Source organism: Heterocephalus glaber, unplaced genomic scaffold, assembly GCF_053883595.1.
Source record: "Heterocephalus glaber isolate CG9 unplaced genomic scaffold, H.glaber_assembly_v1.0 deba00001460, whole genome shotgun sequence".
In the NCBI taxonomy this organism is placed as follows: Eukaryota; Metazoa; Chordata; class Mammalia; order Rodentia; family Bathyergidae; genus Heterocephalus; species Heterocephalus glaber.
Window position 1 is genome coordinate 2,400,182 of NW_028258307.1, and position 17,459 is coordinate 2,417,640.

General features: G+C 39.9%; 1 protein-coding gene and 1 non-coding gene across 15 annotated transcripts in view; both read right to left on the bottom strand.

Annotated features, from left to right (window-relative positions):
• Hmbox1 (homeobox containing 1) overlaps positions 1-17,459 on the bottom strand; it is a 177,101-nt gene that overhangs the window by 11,774 nt on the left and 147,868 nt on the right. For 2 of the 14 annotated variants that reach the window (XM_004848432.3, XM_021261340.2), the window contains 4 exons: positions 5,152-5,234; positions 3,398-3,493; positions 1,939-2,033; positions 1,629-1,700 (listed from right to left, as the gene is read on the bottom strand). In XM_004848432.3, coding sequence (XP_004848489.1) covers positions 1,629-1,700; positions 1,939-2,033; positions 3,398-3,493; positions 5,152-5,234 — 346 coding nt within the window. Of the gene's footprint in view, positions 1-5; positions 1,701-1,938; positions 2,034-3,397; positions 3,494-5,151; positions 5,235-17,459 lie in introns of those variants that run through there. The other 12 variants (XM_087216711.1, XM_087216712.1, XM_087216713.1 and 9 more) reach the window with 8 other exon arrangements.
• Positions 13,674-13,781, bottom strand: LOC147826866 (U6 spliceosomal RNA). The gene has a single exon (XR_015453405.1). It is a non-coding gene; the product is annotated as a U6 spliceosomal RNA (small nuclear RNA).

The following is a 17,459-nucleotide window of genomic DNA, read 5'->3' on the forward strand; positions in this document are numbered from 1 at the left end:
TAGATGTGCAGAAAGAAGAAACCACTGTTATCAGTGGACTGTACAATCCTCTAGCTCAGAGAGAGGCATGCAGGGCTTCAGGGAGGCAGAACACGCGCAGAGGAAATGATGAGCACCTCATGGCAGAGCGGAGGTGAACTGTATTTAAGTAGACACTGAATGGATATCAGTTCAGAGGCTCCTGGTTGACATTTTCTATGACTTAAGTAAAAAGAACGAGAAGTATTTTTTCTCACCGAGAATTTTATTCATTCTATCAAAAAAAATTGCTTGTGGTGATCAAACCTGGACTGACTGATAAAAAACCAACAATTTGGATCTTCTGTTGCAACAAACGTAGCACGAATCATTGCAGACCATACTAGTAAACCATTCAACTGTGGATTTGTACTTATAAATAGGTTATTAGGATCTATCATAGTTCTCTACTGAACTAAGAAAGCAAGAGAAAACTACAGGCAGCAACATCTTACAGAGAAGGAAAAATCCAGGAATTCTCAGTTATGGAAGAAAAGTGCTGCTGCCTAAAACGGCTGTGGGGGAGGTAAGGCGTGGTGCTCCTGCCGGCCGCTGTGAGAGGGGTGTGCAGGAGCCTGACTTAGAGCCAAGCCTCTCCTCCCTCAAGGCAAATTTGTGAAACAATAAAGCTCTGAGGAAAGCTGGCATTTTAGGATGCGAGTCAGGCACTGGAAGATGGTGTCACTTACAAGGGGTGTGTTTCTCACCTGTCACATCTTCAGGGGAACTGTGTGTCAGAGAATTTTAGAAGGGAAAGTCCCTTGGGGGTAAGCATGGGATGTGCTGCCCTCAGGGCATCCGCAAAAAAAAGATGGAAATGACCCATCTATATTGACTGATTAAAAACTAACAGGAATGTTTCCAGCTAGAAAGACCGAACATTCTCTGAGTAAAAAGTAGGGCTATGATTTGAAGCCCAAAGGGAGAAAAAAGTTAACCTTTGGGACATGGGAGCTGTTCCATTTCGATTTTCACAGAACAGTCTTTAGGATTTAAAAGAGGATTTGCATGGAACCCACTCACTCACTGAAAGTCTGGGCAGAAGCTGATAAACGGGCTGTCAAACAGCGGGGAGGCGGAAGAACACAGTTGCCCACATTTGTGAACTACCTGGCGGAGGGGCCTGGAAAATGACCACCGGGAAGAGCAGAAGCTTTTGGGCTGGAGTCTGAGGAAGGGACTTCAGGCTGTCTGTGCTTTCCAAATGGAAATAAAACTTAGATTTATACAAATTGTAACGAAATCTGTCAAACACATGAGTAGGGGTAAAGCTCTCACAGTCAGTTACTGAATTACTCCATGCAGTGACTACAGTTAAATACATTTTTCCCCAAGCAGTGCAGAATAGGACAGGCAAATGAATAGGCATGCGGGTGTGGAGTGCATGAGGATGCGAGTGTCAACGTGCCAGATGGGAGGAACCACTCTGGGCACAGGGTTCTCACTGCAATGGGGCCGGAGTGGTGGGCCTTCCATTGTGCCCTGCTCCAGTACATGTTTAGGCCGGGGTCACAGCTGCCCAGCTGCCCCTAGTTCTTTTCAAACACTGAGTGTGTGTGGTGAATGGTGTAACTTGCTTGTTTGGATCAGATCCTCCTCTCTTCTTCTACCTTCTCTGCTTCTCTGCCTCCCTCTGAACTTCTTCCCTCCTCCTCCTCCCCATTGCGTACTTGCCAAGTATCCTGTTGTATGACAACAAATCCATGTGGGTGAGTAGCAATTTCTCAAATTCAACAGGACAACTGAATCTTACCACATTCCTTTCAAATTACATGACAATCTAACTAGACACATGAGCAGAGTGGAGGGACACCGACTCTCCCCCACCCCCGCCCCGCAGCCCACACCCCCATCTTCACGGCCTGTCGCCTGCCCCACTGCTCAGCACCAGGAACCTTGGCCTGCAGCCTGGCTGCTCACCTGCTCCGAGTAGTCGTTCCCATCGACATCATCACTGTTGGAATGGCCGCCTGGACTCTGTACGTCTATCCCATGGCTCTCCAGGATTGCTGCTTCTTCGACAAAAGCAAATAGATCCCTAAATTATCTGTGCCTTATCATAATGGCCACAGCACAGTTTCTATGTTGCGGGAATTAGAACGTAATTAAGGAAGAAACTATAGTCCTCGACACTGTGACATCTTGGTTCTCTTAGACCGAAGACGGATGAAATTCCGATGCATGCAGCCCAGGGAGACACATGCTCCCCATTCTGGGCTCTTTGCTGCTCCACACCCTAACTGTCCGCCTTAACTGTGAGCTAGTTCATAAAATTTGCTAACTAATTAAACAGCTCTCCTGTCTTGGTGTTCTATGAAGCATTTGAGAATGGGAGTGATGAACAGGAAGTATATTTATTAATGAAATGCAAATTCAGAAGCTTAAAACCAATTCCCTACCCCGATGTCATCAATTCAAAATTTTTATTTTTTTTATTATGTCTTTATTGTGTTTTTGTGTCCTAAATTGGAAGGCTTTATTTCCTCCAGTTCTCCTTAGACCGCTTCAGTAATTTCTCCCTTTTTCCAGCTTTATTAAGGTATACATTACAAATAAAATTGTATATATTTTAGCTGAGGATGATGGCACGTGCCTCTAATCCCAGCACTCTAAGGAGGCTAAGACAGGAGGATTGCCAGTTTCAGCCCAGCTGGGGCAACTTAGCAAGACCCTGTCTCAATCAATCAACCAATCAATGAAAATAAAATAAAAATAATAGCTCAGTGAGAAGGCCCTAGGTTCAATCCCTAGTTCTGTGGGGATGGGTATATATATGGTGTATGAGACATTTGGAGGTATCTATACATTGTGAAATCTACAATTCAAATGTCTTAAATGTTCTTTTTTTCTTTTTGCAGTGCTGGGGATCAAACCCAGGGCCTCACACATGCAAGGCAAACACTTTACTACTGAGCTGCACTCCTTGCTCTTAATGCTCTATACCATTGCCTTTTGCTTTGTTCCTGGTCTATGAAGTCTCTTTCATTCCAATTCGATTAATCAGGTGTTTCCTGATATATAAGCCAGAGCCTACTAATAACAAACAAGCTTAGACCATATCACACTTCCTTTCTAAGGCCCTACAAGAATCTTTAATCTGCACCAGGGTAATCAACTGCTCAGGGTCTATTTAATTCTATATTCTAGAACATTAAGAACAATAAGTGTTATAAGTAACAATGTCATTATTATTACAATACAAATAATGTAAATTATACTAACTTTGGATTATTAAAAAATGAAAAAAGTAAAAGTGATTCTTGTTAGGTTTAAAAATTAGGAAATTTAAACCCACAGCTCCTAAACTGAAGTTACTCCTAAAATAAACATGATGTCTGCAACCTTCTCCCAAGCGAAAGCAGCCACTCTGATACATTACCGATATTGGCTCTCCTCTTGATCTCCTTCCGTCTATTAGCAAACCAATTATATACTTTCAGGGAGGTAACTCGTTCCAGATCAGACAGTTTTTTGCCTGTAAATGCATGCAATAAAATTCAGGTGATCTATATCTGGGACTCAAGAATAACTAGTTTTAAGAAATAACATTTTTCTTTCTTTAAAAGTTGCTTTTGATTCCATTTACTGATGAAACAACAGATGCAGGGGGAATTTTTTAAAGCATTATCTACTACTATGTACACACTCACATAAATGAAGACCCAAATAGCAACCAATAACATACTTCAATTCAGAAAGCCACACACAACATTAAAGAATTTCACGGTCGGTTTAGTAAGGTGCCTGATCAAAGTTCCATGACAGTGCCAGGGAGGCTTCATTCATTAGCATCATTCTAGACATACAGACTATTCTTTTTAATGCCTTGTACTAACTAGTTTCCTGCCGTCTTAAGACAGAGGCCAGGAGACAGGTTTCCTGGGAGGCCACAGGCTCTGTGGCCATCCTTATTCTGACTATGCTGTAATACAACGTACCACACTGGCTGCATTAGGTTTCTGTCCTCATGGATGTCAGAGGTGATTTCTTTTTTTTTTTGGTACCAGGGATTGAACTCGGGTCCTTGCAATTGCGCAGCAGGCAGCAAAACCACTGAGCTAAATCCCCAGCCCAAAAATTCTGTCTTTTCATTTTTGTTTTTTTTTTTTTTGGTACCGGGGATTGAACTTGGGTCCTTGCACTTGCGCAGCAGGCAGCAAAACCACTAAGCTAAATCCCCAGCCCTCAGAGGTGATTTCTTATGGACAGCAACATGCTTGCCAGTAAGGACCCCCTGTAGCATTCCCTCCTCTCCTGTCTTTCTCTGTTTATCAGCTTTTAATCCACAGTGGGTAGAGAAACCACAAAACAGATTTGTTAGGCTCTCAGTAATATAGGGGTAAAGAGATTTCCAGGGAGACATTTTTGGCTTGTGTGATGCAGGGTACAGATTCTTTTCACATAGGTGTGGGTGGAGCTGGGATTGTAGGGTCCACATTGCCAGAAAGTCTGTCTTCTGGATAAGGGAGAATACATTTCTGCTTCATTGTTATAGAACACTGATACTTCTGCAGATAGTCTCTCAGTTATTCAAAATAACTGGCCAAATAGAAATCAACTGATTCATCTTAACTGAGAATGATTTTCTGGTAACAATCTGTAAAACGTGAACTAATATTCAGATACACCAAATAAAATACACATGAACTACATACGTACCTGTGCTGACTTGCACAGGAACATCAGAACTTCAGGATGGTATTATCGTACCTGTTTCTCCTACCTAAGCAGAAGTTATCCCAATGTGGAGAGGACACAGAAGCCAAGTCCAAAAAGAATTCTTTCCCCCAAAAGGAATATAGAATCATACAATTTATAGCAATTGTAAAAAAAAAAATCTATTTTAATCTTTTTATCAACACAATTTGCTTAAATATCTCAAACTTTAAAATTATTTTGGAACTCATATTTATGATAAATTTTTAGAAAAAAATCCATTAAAAAAAAGCACAATGTTAAGGCCTCGAATGTTATGCAGAAACTCTTAGGAAACCTTCTGGTTGTAAGTGCACAGGAGTATGTCTCAGAAACACTGTGTGGACAGGACAGCCGATGCGGGACGCGGGGAGATTTCCTGTCCTGAGTGCAGAAATGCAACTGAGCAGCAGCACAGCGAAGTGTGAGTCTCCTTACCTGGCTTCTGTATAACTGCATTGCAAGCATTTGCAATTTCTTCTCGCTTTGCTTCATCTGGGTACTGATTCTCATTGAAGTAACTGCAGAGGCAACCAATACAGACAAACTTTTCACCTTTTTAATGTGCGCTCATTAAGACACCAACTCTCTGAAAAATGAGTTCTTTGAGATGTAACATCTGAATGCCCAGTCCAGGCTGTCCAATTAATTTTCTGTAGGATAAAAGCGGTCTCTTCTGCGCTGTTCAGTAAAGTAGCCACGACTCACGCAGGCCACTGAGCATGTGAAATAAGAAGCAGACTTAAATTTATTTAATTTTTACTAATTTAAATTTTAATAGCTACATGTGATTCGCGGCTATTATTCACACTGCTGAGCTTCATTAAAAGATGATATAAAATTATTTTTGGCTCGCATGAGTGGTTAAAATCAGAGTCATGTCACTGAGGCACCAGTAACAGGACTTTTCTGATCACATTGTTCGTAATAGCAAAGATTGGAAATTACCCAATTGCCCAATAATAGGAGAATGGCAGAACAAATTATGGGACATCTATATTCATACACAGCTATTTAAAAATGACTAGGGGAAAAAGCAAGTTAGAGCTCTGTCCACGGACTTGGAGGGATGTTTAGGACATATTCCTAAGTGAGAAAACCATATGTAGAATAATACACATGTAAAAATACTACTGTAGAAATTTAAAATTCCTGTCTATATGAATAGCAGTTTATATGGCTAATAGTTGGAAGAGTACATATCAGGTGAAAATACTGATTACTTGTTGTGGGAGAAGGGACTCAATGGGAGGATATTTAAACATTTTATTTTTCATGTTTAAAAAGTAGATATTACTTTTGTTCAATCATATTTTTAAAAATTAGGTTTGCTGAATTTGCTGAACCTTTCCTTAGAATTATAGGCTCAGAATTATGAGAACTAGTAAGGATGTTTATTACTAGTGCTACTTTTTCTGTTATTTATGAGGTTAGAAAAAGAAAAAGAGCCGGGTATGGTGGCACACACTGCTCAGGGGGCTGAGGCAGGAGGATCACCAAGAGTTCAAGGGCAGTCTGGGCTACAACATGAGTTCAAGGCCAGACTGAACTGCACAGTGAGCCCTGTCACCAAAAAAAAAGGAAAAGAAAAGAAATTTCATGCCTTCAGCCCAGGAATTTAGGATTAGAAATTCTAACTCTCGCCACTCTCTCAGGGAGTCCCTGTCCTGTGAGCAGTCTTTCCTGTTCTCTCCCTACCCCTGCACTGCAGATCCATCCCCACCCAGCAGCCCCTCAACCTGATCCCGCTGCCACTCCCCGAGCCAGTCCTCTCACAGCGGCTCCCTCCTCCGTCCCACCTTGCCATTTCTGAAACAGAAGCCATGTAACTATGTCCAGCAGTCTTGTCAACACAGCCCTCCATTTCTAGCTGTCTTCAACGGTTTAATTAAGTGTCTCTTCCTACATGATTTTCTGCTGTCATTTTAGCGCTCCTGGGTTCACACCGAGGATCTTTCCAAGTCACTCTCCTCATGACCATTAGTGTGGGCATCACCAATGCTTATTAGGAAGTCAGGACCTCGGACCCCACCTCAGACTTAATCAGAGTCTTTGTCAGATTTTATCAAGAGAGCCAGGTGACCTGAACACACAGAGATCTACCATCTGAGATCTACCACTTACTTCATTCACTCTAAATTCAGCAAGTAGGGTTAGGGTTAGGGTTGGCACTGTGGGGAAAGAAAAGAAAGAATTCCTTTCTGACTTCAAGGAGTTCACAAGCTCATGGGGAGAGTAAAAGGGCCTGTGGACAGACACATGGTATGCCTGGGCCGGAGCTGGGAGGACCACAGAGGAGTGCATTGGAGCCTGGGTGGGCATGAGGTGGCAAGGCAGAAAAGAGGAAGTAAGAGCATTTTGTATAAAAGGGAACAGCACGTGCAAAGGCAAGATGGTAGACCATAGCCTGGAGTACTCTAGGCACTAAGAAGAGCCCAGTTGTGGTGCATATCCATAATCCTAACACTCGGAAGCTGAGGCAGGAGGATTACAAATTCAAGCCCAGCCTAGGCAATTTAGCAAGACCCTGTCTCAAAATAGAAAAATAAAAAGTGTTGGAGACATAGCTCACTGCAAAGGCCGTGGTTCAATTCCCAGTACTGCAAACAAAGCAAAACAAAACAAAATCACAAAACTGACCAAAAAAACCACAGGCATCATACAATCACATGAGAAAATGAGCTATTAGCTTGGAAGGGTGATATGGGCCAGTTTGTAATGAGCCTTGTCTGTCCTCTAAAAAGAAAAGATTTCATCATGAAAGAAATGAGAACCCTGAGAGGTTTTCAAGTCACACAGACACACTCTTATGTGTGTTTTAGAAAAACACTTCTTCAGCCAATGTAGCTCAGGGGCACCACACCTGCCTGGCAAGCACAAGGTCCTGAGTTCAATTCCTGGTACCGGAGAACAAAACAAAACAAAACACCTCTTCAAGACACTGCTCAGAATTCTGCCTCCCTCCGTGACCCTAGGTTCTGAAATTCCCCAATCATCTTTCTACTTACCTACTCTTCTTTGAAAGAACTTTTTGCCGTCTTTATAATCTCTAACCACCAATCTCTCCACCACTCCCTCCCAATTAAGAAAACCCTGCATTCGTCTATCATTCCTCTTCTGGCCTCACCTCTCATTTCTTCCCTGAACTCCATGGCAGACCAAATCAACAGCATCCCCCAGGAGAAACTAGACTGCTGACCTTTTCAGTCCTTCCCCCAGGCCTGTCCAGCCAATCTCGTATCCTGCAGAAAGCACCTTCCATTTTCCTTCTGTCCTTCTCTCAGGGTACCAAGTGAGCCTGGATAAGGTCCCAAGATAGGGTCAACTGTTTTCTTTATAAATCCTTGCTTTTTAATCTGGGCCCCTCACTTCTAGGAATTCTTTCATGTCCCAATCACCTAGAAGCATTTCACTCTTAAGTCTCAAGCCCTCAAATCCACCACTGTCATCTTTTTTGCAGATGACCTTGCCCTCTCTTTTATCAAGAGAGGGGGCCAGGGATTTAGCTCAGTGGTTCCGGGCAAGGTCCCATGTTCGATCCCTGGTACCAAAATCAAAACAAACAAGAGAGAGGTTACTTTATATCAGTTTACTGAATTTTTTTTAGCTTCTCAACCTCTCCAATCCATTATTTATTTGGCTCAAATCAGAGGAAAATGAATACCTTGGTCTTCTCAGGGTCAACTTCTCCACCTTTGTCTTTGATCTCATCCCCCCTTCCTTTCCTTTTCTTCTCCATTCTTTTTTTTGGTACCGGGGATCGAACTCAGGACCTTGCGCTTTCGAGGCAGGCAGCAGAACCACTGAGCTAAATCCCCAGCTTCTTCTCCATTCTTTCTGGCATAAACCACCGTTCTTAGTGCCTGTACAAGGACCCCATTTCACTGATTTTATGATGCACACTTCTTCCTTATTGTGATCTCTGAAGTCAGGATACATTTCATAACTGGTGGTCTGTTAAAATTGTCAGTTTGTCCTCCCTTACTGTCATGGAAAATAAGGTGTCTTACAATCAAGTTCTTCTTACATGTATGGAACATGGTAGCTGCTACAGTCTAAGGTCCCCCTGAAACAACAGCCTCATGGCCAGTGCACCTCACCATGATAACTTTCCATGCAAATAACTGCAAGGACTGTGACTGACACTCTAGTCTTCCAATGTCTCGTTAATATCCCTAATGCACACCTCCTGTTCAAAAAGTTCCCAAGGGTTATTGTAGAGATATTCAGAGTCCTCCCACACATTACCTTTGCATCTTTATCTGCTGCTGCTCCCATATATGCACACTACAGTCCAGGAAAATGAGATAACCTTGTAAACTCTTTGTTATCTCTATGCCTTTGTACTGCCCACACATATGCTTTTTTATCTTCCCCCAACACATATCTTATCTGTCTTTCAGGGTGTAGCTCAAATATTACTTTTGGCCTGTCAAATGTGTTTTCTCTACACTATGAATCCCACAATATCTCCTCTGTTCTCTCACACGTCTTTCCTCTCAGTTCTTCCTTTAGACACCTCTCCACTATTACACAGAAGGGCGTCCTAGGCCGGGTGCGAGTCCGACTCAACCTCATCCACGCTCCTCCTTTTTAGTGCTGACCAAGCAATAATAATGAACAAAGTCACCACCGGCCCAGCAGGGGGCCCTCCGAAAGAAATGGGTACAATGACACATGGACGATGACAAGCAGGGTGAAGGCACTCCCACACAGGTCTTGAAACATACATGTGTTAGAAATGACTGTCTCTGGGAGCAAGAATGTCAGGTAAAGGCAGGAAACAAACACTGGTGGCATTAAGACTGTCAGGCTGCTTTATATACTTCTCTGTTGGACTGCTGAAATAAACACATGCCATTTTTATAAATTTCTATGTAATAAAAACTCTGAGGAAATAGTGAAATAACTAAGAATTAGTTTAGTGATCAGCAATTCTGTAAATAGTTGAACTGTTTCAAAAGTGTACTGGGATCAGGTAGAAAATATTAGGATTGTGACTGGCCTTCTAGTGAGTAACAGAATAAAGATTTTTGAAAGCTAGATTATAATTTAGAATTATTCACAGTATACATAATGTTCTGTACTAGTTTAAAAGTTTTGAAATTCTTTTTTTTGGTACCGGGGATTGGATTCGGGTCCTTGCACTTGCATAGCAGGAGGCAAAACCACTGAGCTAAATCCCCGGCCCTTGAAATTCATTTTTAATCTGTATTTCTTTTTTTTTTTTTGGTACCGGGGATCAAACTTGGGTCCTTGTGCTTGCGAGGCAGGCACCGGAACCACTGAGCTAAATCCCCGGCCCTAATCTGTATTTCTTATAATCTAACAAAATAAAACAGAAGATCACAGGGAAAAATCAGTAACTTTTTTTCAAATCAAAAGTTCAAGAAAATAATTTATTCATATTGTTTTAAATTTATTAAGCCTAGTTAAAAAATTCTTTTTTTCTCTGTTAAAGACCATTTATTTATTTACTTATTTATTTATCCATCTATCCATCTACTTTTGCAGTACTGGAGATTGAACTAATGGTCTTTGAATTGAGCTACAACCTCAGTACTTTTTACTCTTTATTTTGAGACAGGGTCTCAATAAGTTGTTAAGTTGCCTAGGCTGGGCTTGAACTTACAGTTCTCCTGCCTTAGCTTCTCAGAGTATTTTCTTCTTTTTAAGTCCAGACACATATTATATTTTTGATCTACGGTTGGTTGAATCATGGATGCAAACCTGTACATACAGAAGACTAACTATACAATTATATTATGCACATAGTATGTACACAGCATACATATGAATTATGAAGCATAAGTTTAAAATCTCTACCCCAGAGGGAATCATTATCCTAATTCATTTTTTTCACTACGGGGATTGAACTTAGGGCCCTTGCAGTGAGCTACATCCTCAAGTTCCCCCATCCTTCTTTTCTGGTAATTTTTAAATTTTGAGACAGGTTTTCTCTAAGTTGCTAAGTTGTCCACAGTAGGCCTGCACTTGCAATCCTCCTGCCTCAACTTCCCAGGTATGCACCACCACACCTGGTCATTATCCTAAATTTTTTTCAATTTTATTTTTTTTATTAGTACATGTTTGCAGTACATAATGATTACATTCTTCGTGGGGAGCTGGTACATGTACATAACATATCTTAATTCCTTTTTCACCCTTTTTCTCCCTTCCCTCCATCTTGATTGCCTTTCCTTTTGCAGAAGATCTAAATTTTAAGTTCTCTATTTCTTTGCTTCTGCAGAGAAAATAATGAAAACATAACAAGTGTAGTGAGATCCAGCAGCGTAATGGAGACAGTCGATCTCCAGACACTCTATGACTTTACAAGTCTCAATGAGGGAATACTTCTCTCTCCCCAAAATGGTTGATCCCCTCTTTGGCCATCTGCCAAAGTGGTCATTCCTTTATGTTTGATGGAATTACAGGAGTGTGAGGGTTCTGTGGACTGGTGAAGAAAAGTATTCTGTGCTCCTGGTATTTATTTACTTGGTCCTTGAGTGTCTAATTTCTAAAGATCTTGTCTGTAAGCCACAAAGCCTTCAATATATCCTTCACACTTGCAGAAATTGTCGTTTCCAATGTTCATCTTTCCTGCCCCCCACTTTTGAGTGCCTTGCTCAGAGTGTGCACGCCCCTCTCTGACAGGAGGCTGGTTGGTTCTCAGAGTCCTGTATGACCAAGGAATGCGATACCAAGTCCAGCTCAAGATCTATTATTTTTATAATTAAAGCTCAGTTTTATATAAATGAAGTTTTGTATAATGTTTATATAATTAAAGCTCAGCTTTATTTATACAGTTCATTTTCACAGCTGGGTCCTACCAAACATTAAAGAACTAATAACAATTGAAGAGGAAGGAATGATTTTTTCAAAATCATTCTAGAAGGCTAGTATTATATTGATACCTAAAACCAGAGAAGGACACAACAAAAAAACTTTACTGTCTAATATCCTAGATGAACACAGATAGAAAAACCTTCAACAAAATATAAGCAAACCAAATCTAATAGCACATTAAAAAGTTTATTATCAAGATCAAGTAGGATTCATTGTAGAGATGCAAGCATGGTTCAACACATTCAAATCAATAAACTTGCTACACTACATCAACAGAATGAAGGACAAAAATTGTATGCTCATCTCAAAAGATGAAGAAAGGGAATTTGATAAAATCCAACATTCCTTCATAATAAAAATGGAACAAATTAGATATAGAAGGAATATATCTCATCATAAGGCCATATAAAGGAAGTTAGCAGCTAACATCATATTGAGTGGGAAAAAGCCGAAAGCTTTCTAAGATCTGGAACAAGACAAGGATATCTACTTTTTTTTTTTTTGGTACCAGGGATCGAACTTGGATCCTTGTGCTTGCGAGGCAGGCGGCAGAACCACTGAGCTAAATCCCCGGCTCCAAGGATACCTACTTTTAGCATTTTTATTTAATACACTACTGGAAGTCTTATGCAGAACAATAAGGCAAGAGAAAGAAATAAAGGGCATCCAAATTTGGAAAAGAAGTAGTTTTATGATCTTATATTTATAAAATCTCAAGGATTTCAGCAACAACTAGAATAAATGAATTCAGTGAAGTTGCAGGATACAAAATCAATGTATAAAAATCAGTTACATTGCTATAAGCTAACAGCATGTTACCTAAAAGAAACTCAAGAAAGCAGTCCCTTTTACAAGTTATAACATAAAACTCTAGGAATACAATTAACCAAAGAGGTGAAAGATCTTTACAAAGAAAATTACAAAACATTGATGAAAGAAATTAAAGAGGACATTAAAAAAAATGGAAAGACACACTGTGTTCATGGATTGGAAAACTCAGTATTGTTAAAATATTCATACTATCCAAGGGCCGGGGATTTAGCTCAGTGGTTTCGCTGCCTGCTATACAAGCACAAGGACCCGAGTTCAATCCCTGGTACCAAAAATATCAATAAATTTTAAAAAAAATTCATACTATCTAAACTGATCTATAAATTCAATGCAAACTCTATTAAGATACCTAAGACATTCTTCACAGAACTAGAAAATACAATCCTAGAATTTGTGTGGAACCATCAAAAAACCCCAAATAGCCAAAGCAATCTGGAGTCAAAGGAACAAAGTGGGATTTCAAAGGTATGAAACTAGAGCCCCTAACTCTCATCAACTCAAAAATCAACTCAAGGGCTGGGGATTTAGCTCAGTGGTTTCGCCGCCTGCTGCGTAAGTGCAAGGACCGGAGTTCGATCCCTGATACCAAAAAAGAAAAAAAGAGATCAACTCAAAATAGATCAACAAGTAAAGTAGAAAGCCTGAAGCCACAAAACTACTAGAAGAAAACATAAGAAAAACATTCAGGACATTGGAATGGATAAGGATTTTTTAAAAAGACAACACAGCCCACTACCACCGAAAATAAAAGCAAAAATAGACAAATGGAATTACATCAAACTACTAAACTGCACAGCAAAGTAAACCATGAAAAGAGTAAAGAGATAACCTACTAAATGAAAGATATATTTGGAAACTATACTTCTGACAAGGGGTGAGTGATACTCAGAATATATAAGGATCACATATCTAATTTCCCCAAAGTATCCCATTTTGGACAACAAATTACTGCCCTAAGACCGCATCATGTTATTGACTAATCTGAATTAAATGTCAGCTAAAATCACAAGACCCATATACACTGTGTGGAACAGAATATGGTAATTGATTTTTTTTTTTTAAAAAAGGAAGCAGCAAAGAAGGAAATAATTACTGTTGCTATCTACTCACAAAGGGAGGTTATATAAGCTCAAGCAATCTAGTTGGCACAAAACATAATACAAGCCATGGTCACAATACACAGTGAATATGTGAATTAAAAAATTTTATTATAGTAAAAGACACATTGCCATTAATCCCCTTCAAAACATTTCCCCTTGCTTTGAACACACTTATCTTTTTTTAAAAATATGGAACGCTTCACAAATTTGCGTGTCATCCTTACACGGGGGGGCATGCTAATCTTCTCTGTATCGTTCCAATTTTAGTATATGTGCTGCCGAAGCAAGCACTGAACACACTTTTCTTACATTCTTGTCACTTTCTAAAACATCTAAAAATCCTCTTTTATGAGATTCATTACAAGGTATGATCAAAAATACAGTGAATGCTGCTGCTGAGTGCCATCCCATGGAAAGGCAGGCTTGTAAAAACATTGCAACTTCTGGCTCTTCCTCAAAGTCAAAATGATCATGAAAGGTAAATGGTTTGAATCAATTCAGAACATCAAGGCAGCTATGACAGCGCAACTAAAGACATGAACAAAGACTTCCAGAAATGCTTCAGAAAGTGGCAAGAATGATGGGCTAAGTGTGTCCAAAGCAAAAGGAGTATTTTGAGGGGGATTAGTGGCACAATGTCTTTTGTTGTAATATGTTTTTAAAAATTTAAGCATTATATTTTTAGATCATACATAAATATCTGATTTATAAATGATTGAATAAATGAATACATTAAAGAATAAATAAATGAAAGAAGGAAACAAAGGTAAAACAGAATATATTAGTTCTAGTTAAGGCTTCTGGAGAAACCCATGGTCATCTCTTTCAGGGGAAAGACCACTGGTATTTCACCATCCTGTACAATATCTTTTTCAGGTACATTTGGTGGTTTTAGCCTACCATAAAGCTGAATACAATTACATAAAAGTAGTGTTTTTTAAAAACTATATATAACCAAACTATATATATCCAATGAAGTAGAGAAATAAGTCTAATGACTTGGATTTTGGACAAAATTATTCATTTAATCACCCAAAAGTGCAGAGTCCTGCTTCATGCCAGGCAACTGACTAAAGGACAGCAAAGATGAACCAGACAAAGCTTCCCAGTAGAACCACCTGGAGACACAGGAATGTTCAGGGACATATTATAAAAGAGCCACATCAGCTGTACAAATACAGTACTGTGGTAGCAGATAGGAATTGGTATTTGTGCAGGGTCTTAAGAGTTTTACAGGCAGCAAAGGCAAGTATAGTAAAATAATGTGAGACAGAGGAAATAACATGTACAAAGGAGTCAGTCACCAGAGAGCTTACAATATTCTGTCATTGGGAAGGAGTTCAATATGGCTAGAATTTATGGGGCATGAAATGGGCTATTTGGGGATCAAACTGGAGAAAAAGATTAGGTCAAGATTTTAAGTGTATGGAATTAATTTTTGGGCAATGGGGACTTCATGTTCTGAAGCAGGGTTATTATTTGAGGAATCAGTACAGTACCTGGTTACACTAGAGGCAGAAGTGGTTATAGCTTGGAGAGAGCTTGATGTAGGCTGAGGCATGGAGAGAGATGAGATACTTTGGAATGGTACTAAATGCCTTTAAGACATTAGGAACAGTGTTTATTATTTACTTCCCAGATTTAACCTTTAGATTTATTTCAAAGCAATAGGTATTTCTTCTTCTTTTTTTTTTTTTGGTACTGGGGATTAAACTTGGGTCCTTGCGCTTGCGCAGCAGCCGGCAAAACCACTGAGCTAAATCCCCGGCCCAGCAATAGATATTTCTACTGTATCTACCACGTAGATAAATTGCAGGAGAGCTTGGCTGTTAGTGTCTACAAAGGACCTATTTCCAAAATGAAGCTGAAGCCCCAAAAGTATTTCTATTCCACATAAGAATATTTATGGCCCTAGAAATTTTCTAATGCAAAAAAGTGAAAGAAATGTAAACAGAAATCTGCAGGTACCAATAAAAAAGTGATAAAATAAATCCGGAGGGCATTACACTTTTATAGACAAAGGACACTGTCAGCTGAGTGATGCTGAATATCTTCACAGGGGGAAACTAAATGATTGTTTTGTTAGACAATGACAGGAAAAAATTAAAATGAAAAGTGGCAAAATAATTTACATGAGATGAGAAACCATACGCTAGCAATAAATGGAAAAGTCCTTGAAGCACTTTCTTTTCAATAACACTGAAGTCTCAAAATTGCAGCCGGAGAATCCCTCCTTTTGTGTCTTGGTGAGCGTGCGGAAAAGACGGAGACTGGCCCTGAGTAAGGGATTCGGCCACGTACACGGACATTTTCCTCTGTGCTTTTATACACACTATCTCTGAGGAAGAGACACTTCAATCTCATCATTTTGGTTATCCAAATAAGCACTCTGGATTGCCAGACATTTCCAACTACCTACAATTCAGTGCGTATTTCTTTATCACTAAGTACAGCACTGGGCAGTGAGCAGAAAAGTTCCGGTTTCAGAAGATGCAAAGAGGATGGCATTAAACTCACTCACTCTGAAACTCAACTGCCCCATCTCCTATTTGCAAGGATCTATGTGTGAAATGACCTCAGCAACAAACAAATCAAGTTTTTTCCTTCCTTCTTTTGTTTTTACATTACAATGGGGTAAAGGCAGAGATGAAATACACGGGAAAACCTTCCTTAAATGGAGCATCTGTCTTTTGCTAATCCATAAAAGCCCAAGGAACACACTCTTACTTATAGACCAGAATCCCTCTAATGCTAGTCATACCTTAAAATACTCCTGTGAAACAATCAGGGGCCACAGAGAAATATGAAGGGCAGAAATAGAAGCAAGCTAGCACAGGACTCTTCATCATTTCATTTGGACTTCCAGACAATCAGAGACCTTTAAGATTACTCACACTGATCAACCTCCTCATTTGAGAAATGAGGACAATGGCAAGGTGTAGTCCCCAAGGTTACAGAGCTGGCTAGGATCAGAGCCTCTTGGCTTCTGGTCCCATGGTTTTTCCACTACTGCTTGCTAAGGAAGTTGCTGGGTGAATGAGACTGAGTGTCCCTGCAAAACTGAGAATATGGCCTTATATGAACAGATAATTATGCTAAGGATGAAGATGAGATCACACTGGGCCTTAAATCCATTGAGAGTATACTTATAAGAGGAGCTAGGAGTGTAGTTCAGTGGTACAGATGTGTCCAGCAGGCAGGGGGCCCTGGGTTCAATCACTAGTGCCCTACTCATTAATGAGAGTATTCATTAAGAGATAGAAACACATAAACACAGAGAAGGCAACATGGAGATGAAAAGTCATTGGAATAATGAATCTGCCAGCCAAGTAACACCAAGAATTGTTGTCAGCAACTATCAAAAGCTGGAAGAGAGGCATGGGAGGTAGGGGGTGGTGTCTTCTCTCACAGCTTTCAGAAGGAAACCACCTTTCTGATACGTTGATTTTAGATGTCTGGCCTCTAGAACTATAGGATAATAAATTTCTGCTGTTTTAGGCCACCCAACATGTGGTAATTTCTATGGCAGCCCTAGGAAGCTTACATACCAGGTCAAGGGAGCCAGTGCAAAAAGAATGCCATGACTTTAAGACACAGGTGATTCAACTTCCATAGGTGAGCTTTACAGCCCCACAGAAATAGACCTGGCAAGTAGACTGGTATAAGCAGACACTTCTGTAAGTAGTCTGTCAAATACAGAAAAGGTCTAATTTTGGTTCGTTCTTCCTTCTGTAATCTAAGTTGAAGTGCTATCATAATAAATTCTGATTTCAAAGCTTTACTGAGAATTTTTCGATTGGTTACTTGATAACAAATAGGGCTAAGAGATGGTTTTAGTCAGCAATTAGTGCAGTAAAATCAGTGCACTAAAATTAAAATTAGTGCAGTGTTGATTTTAAAAATCATAGAAAACTAAGCACAGATGGATATTTCTGTAAAACAACAAAGTTACTGATACTAAAAACTGCC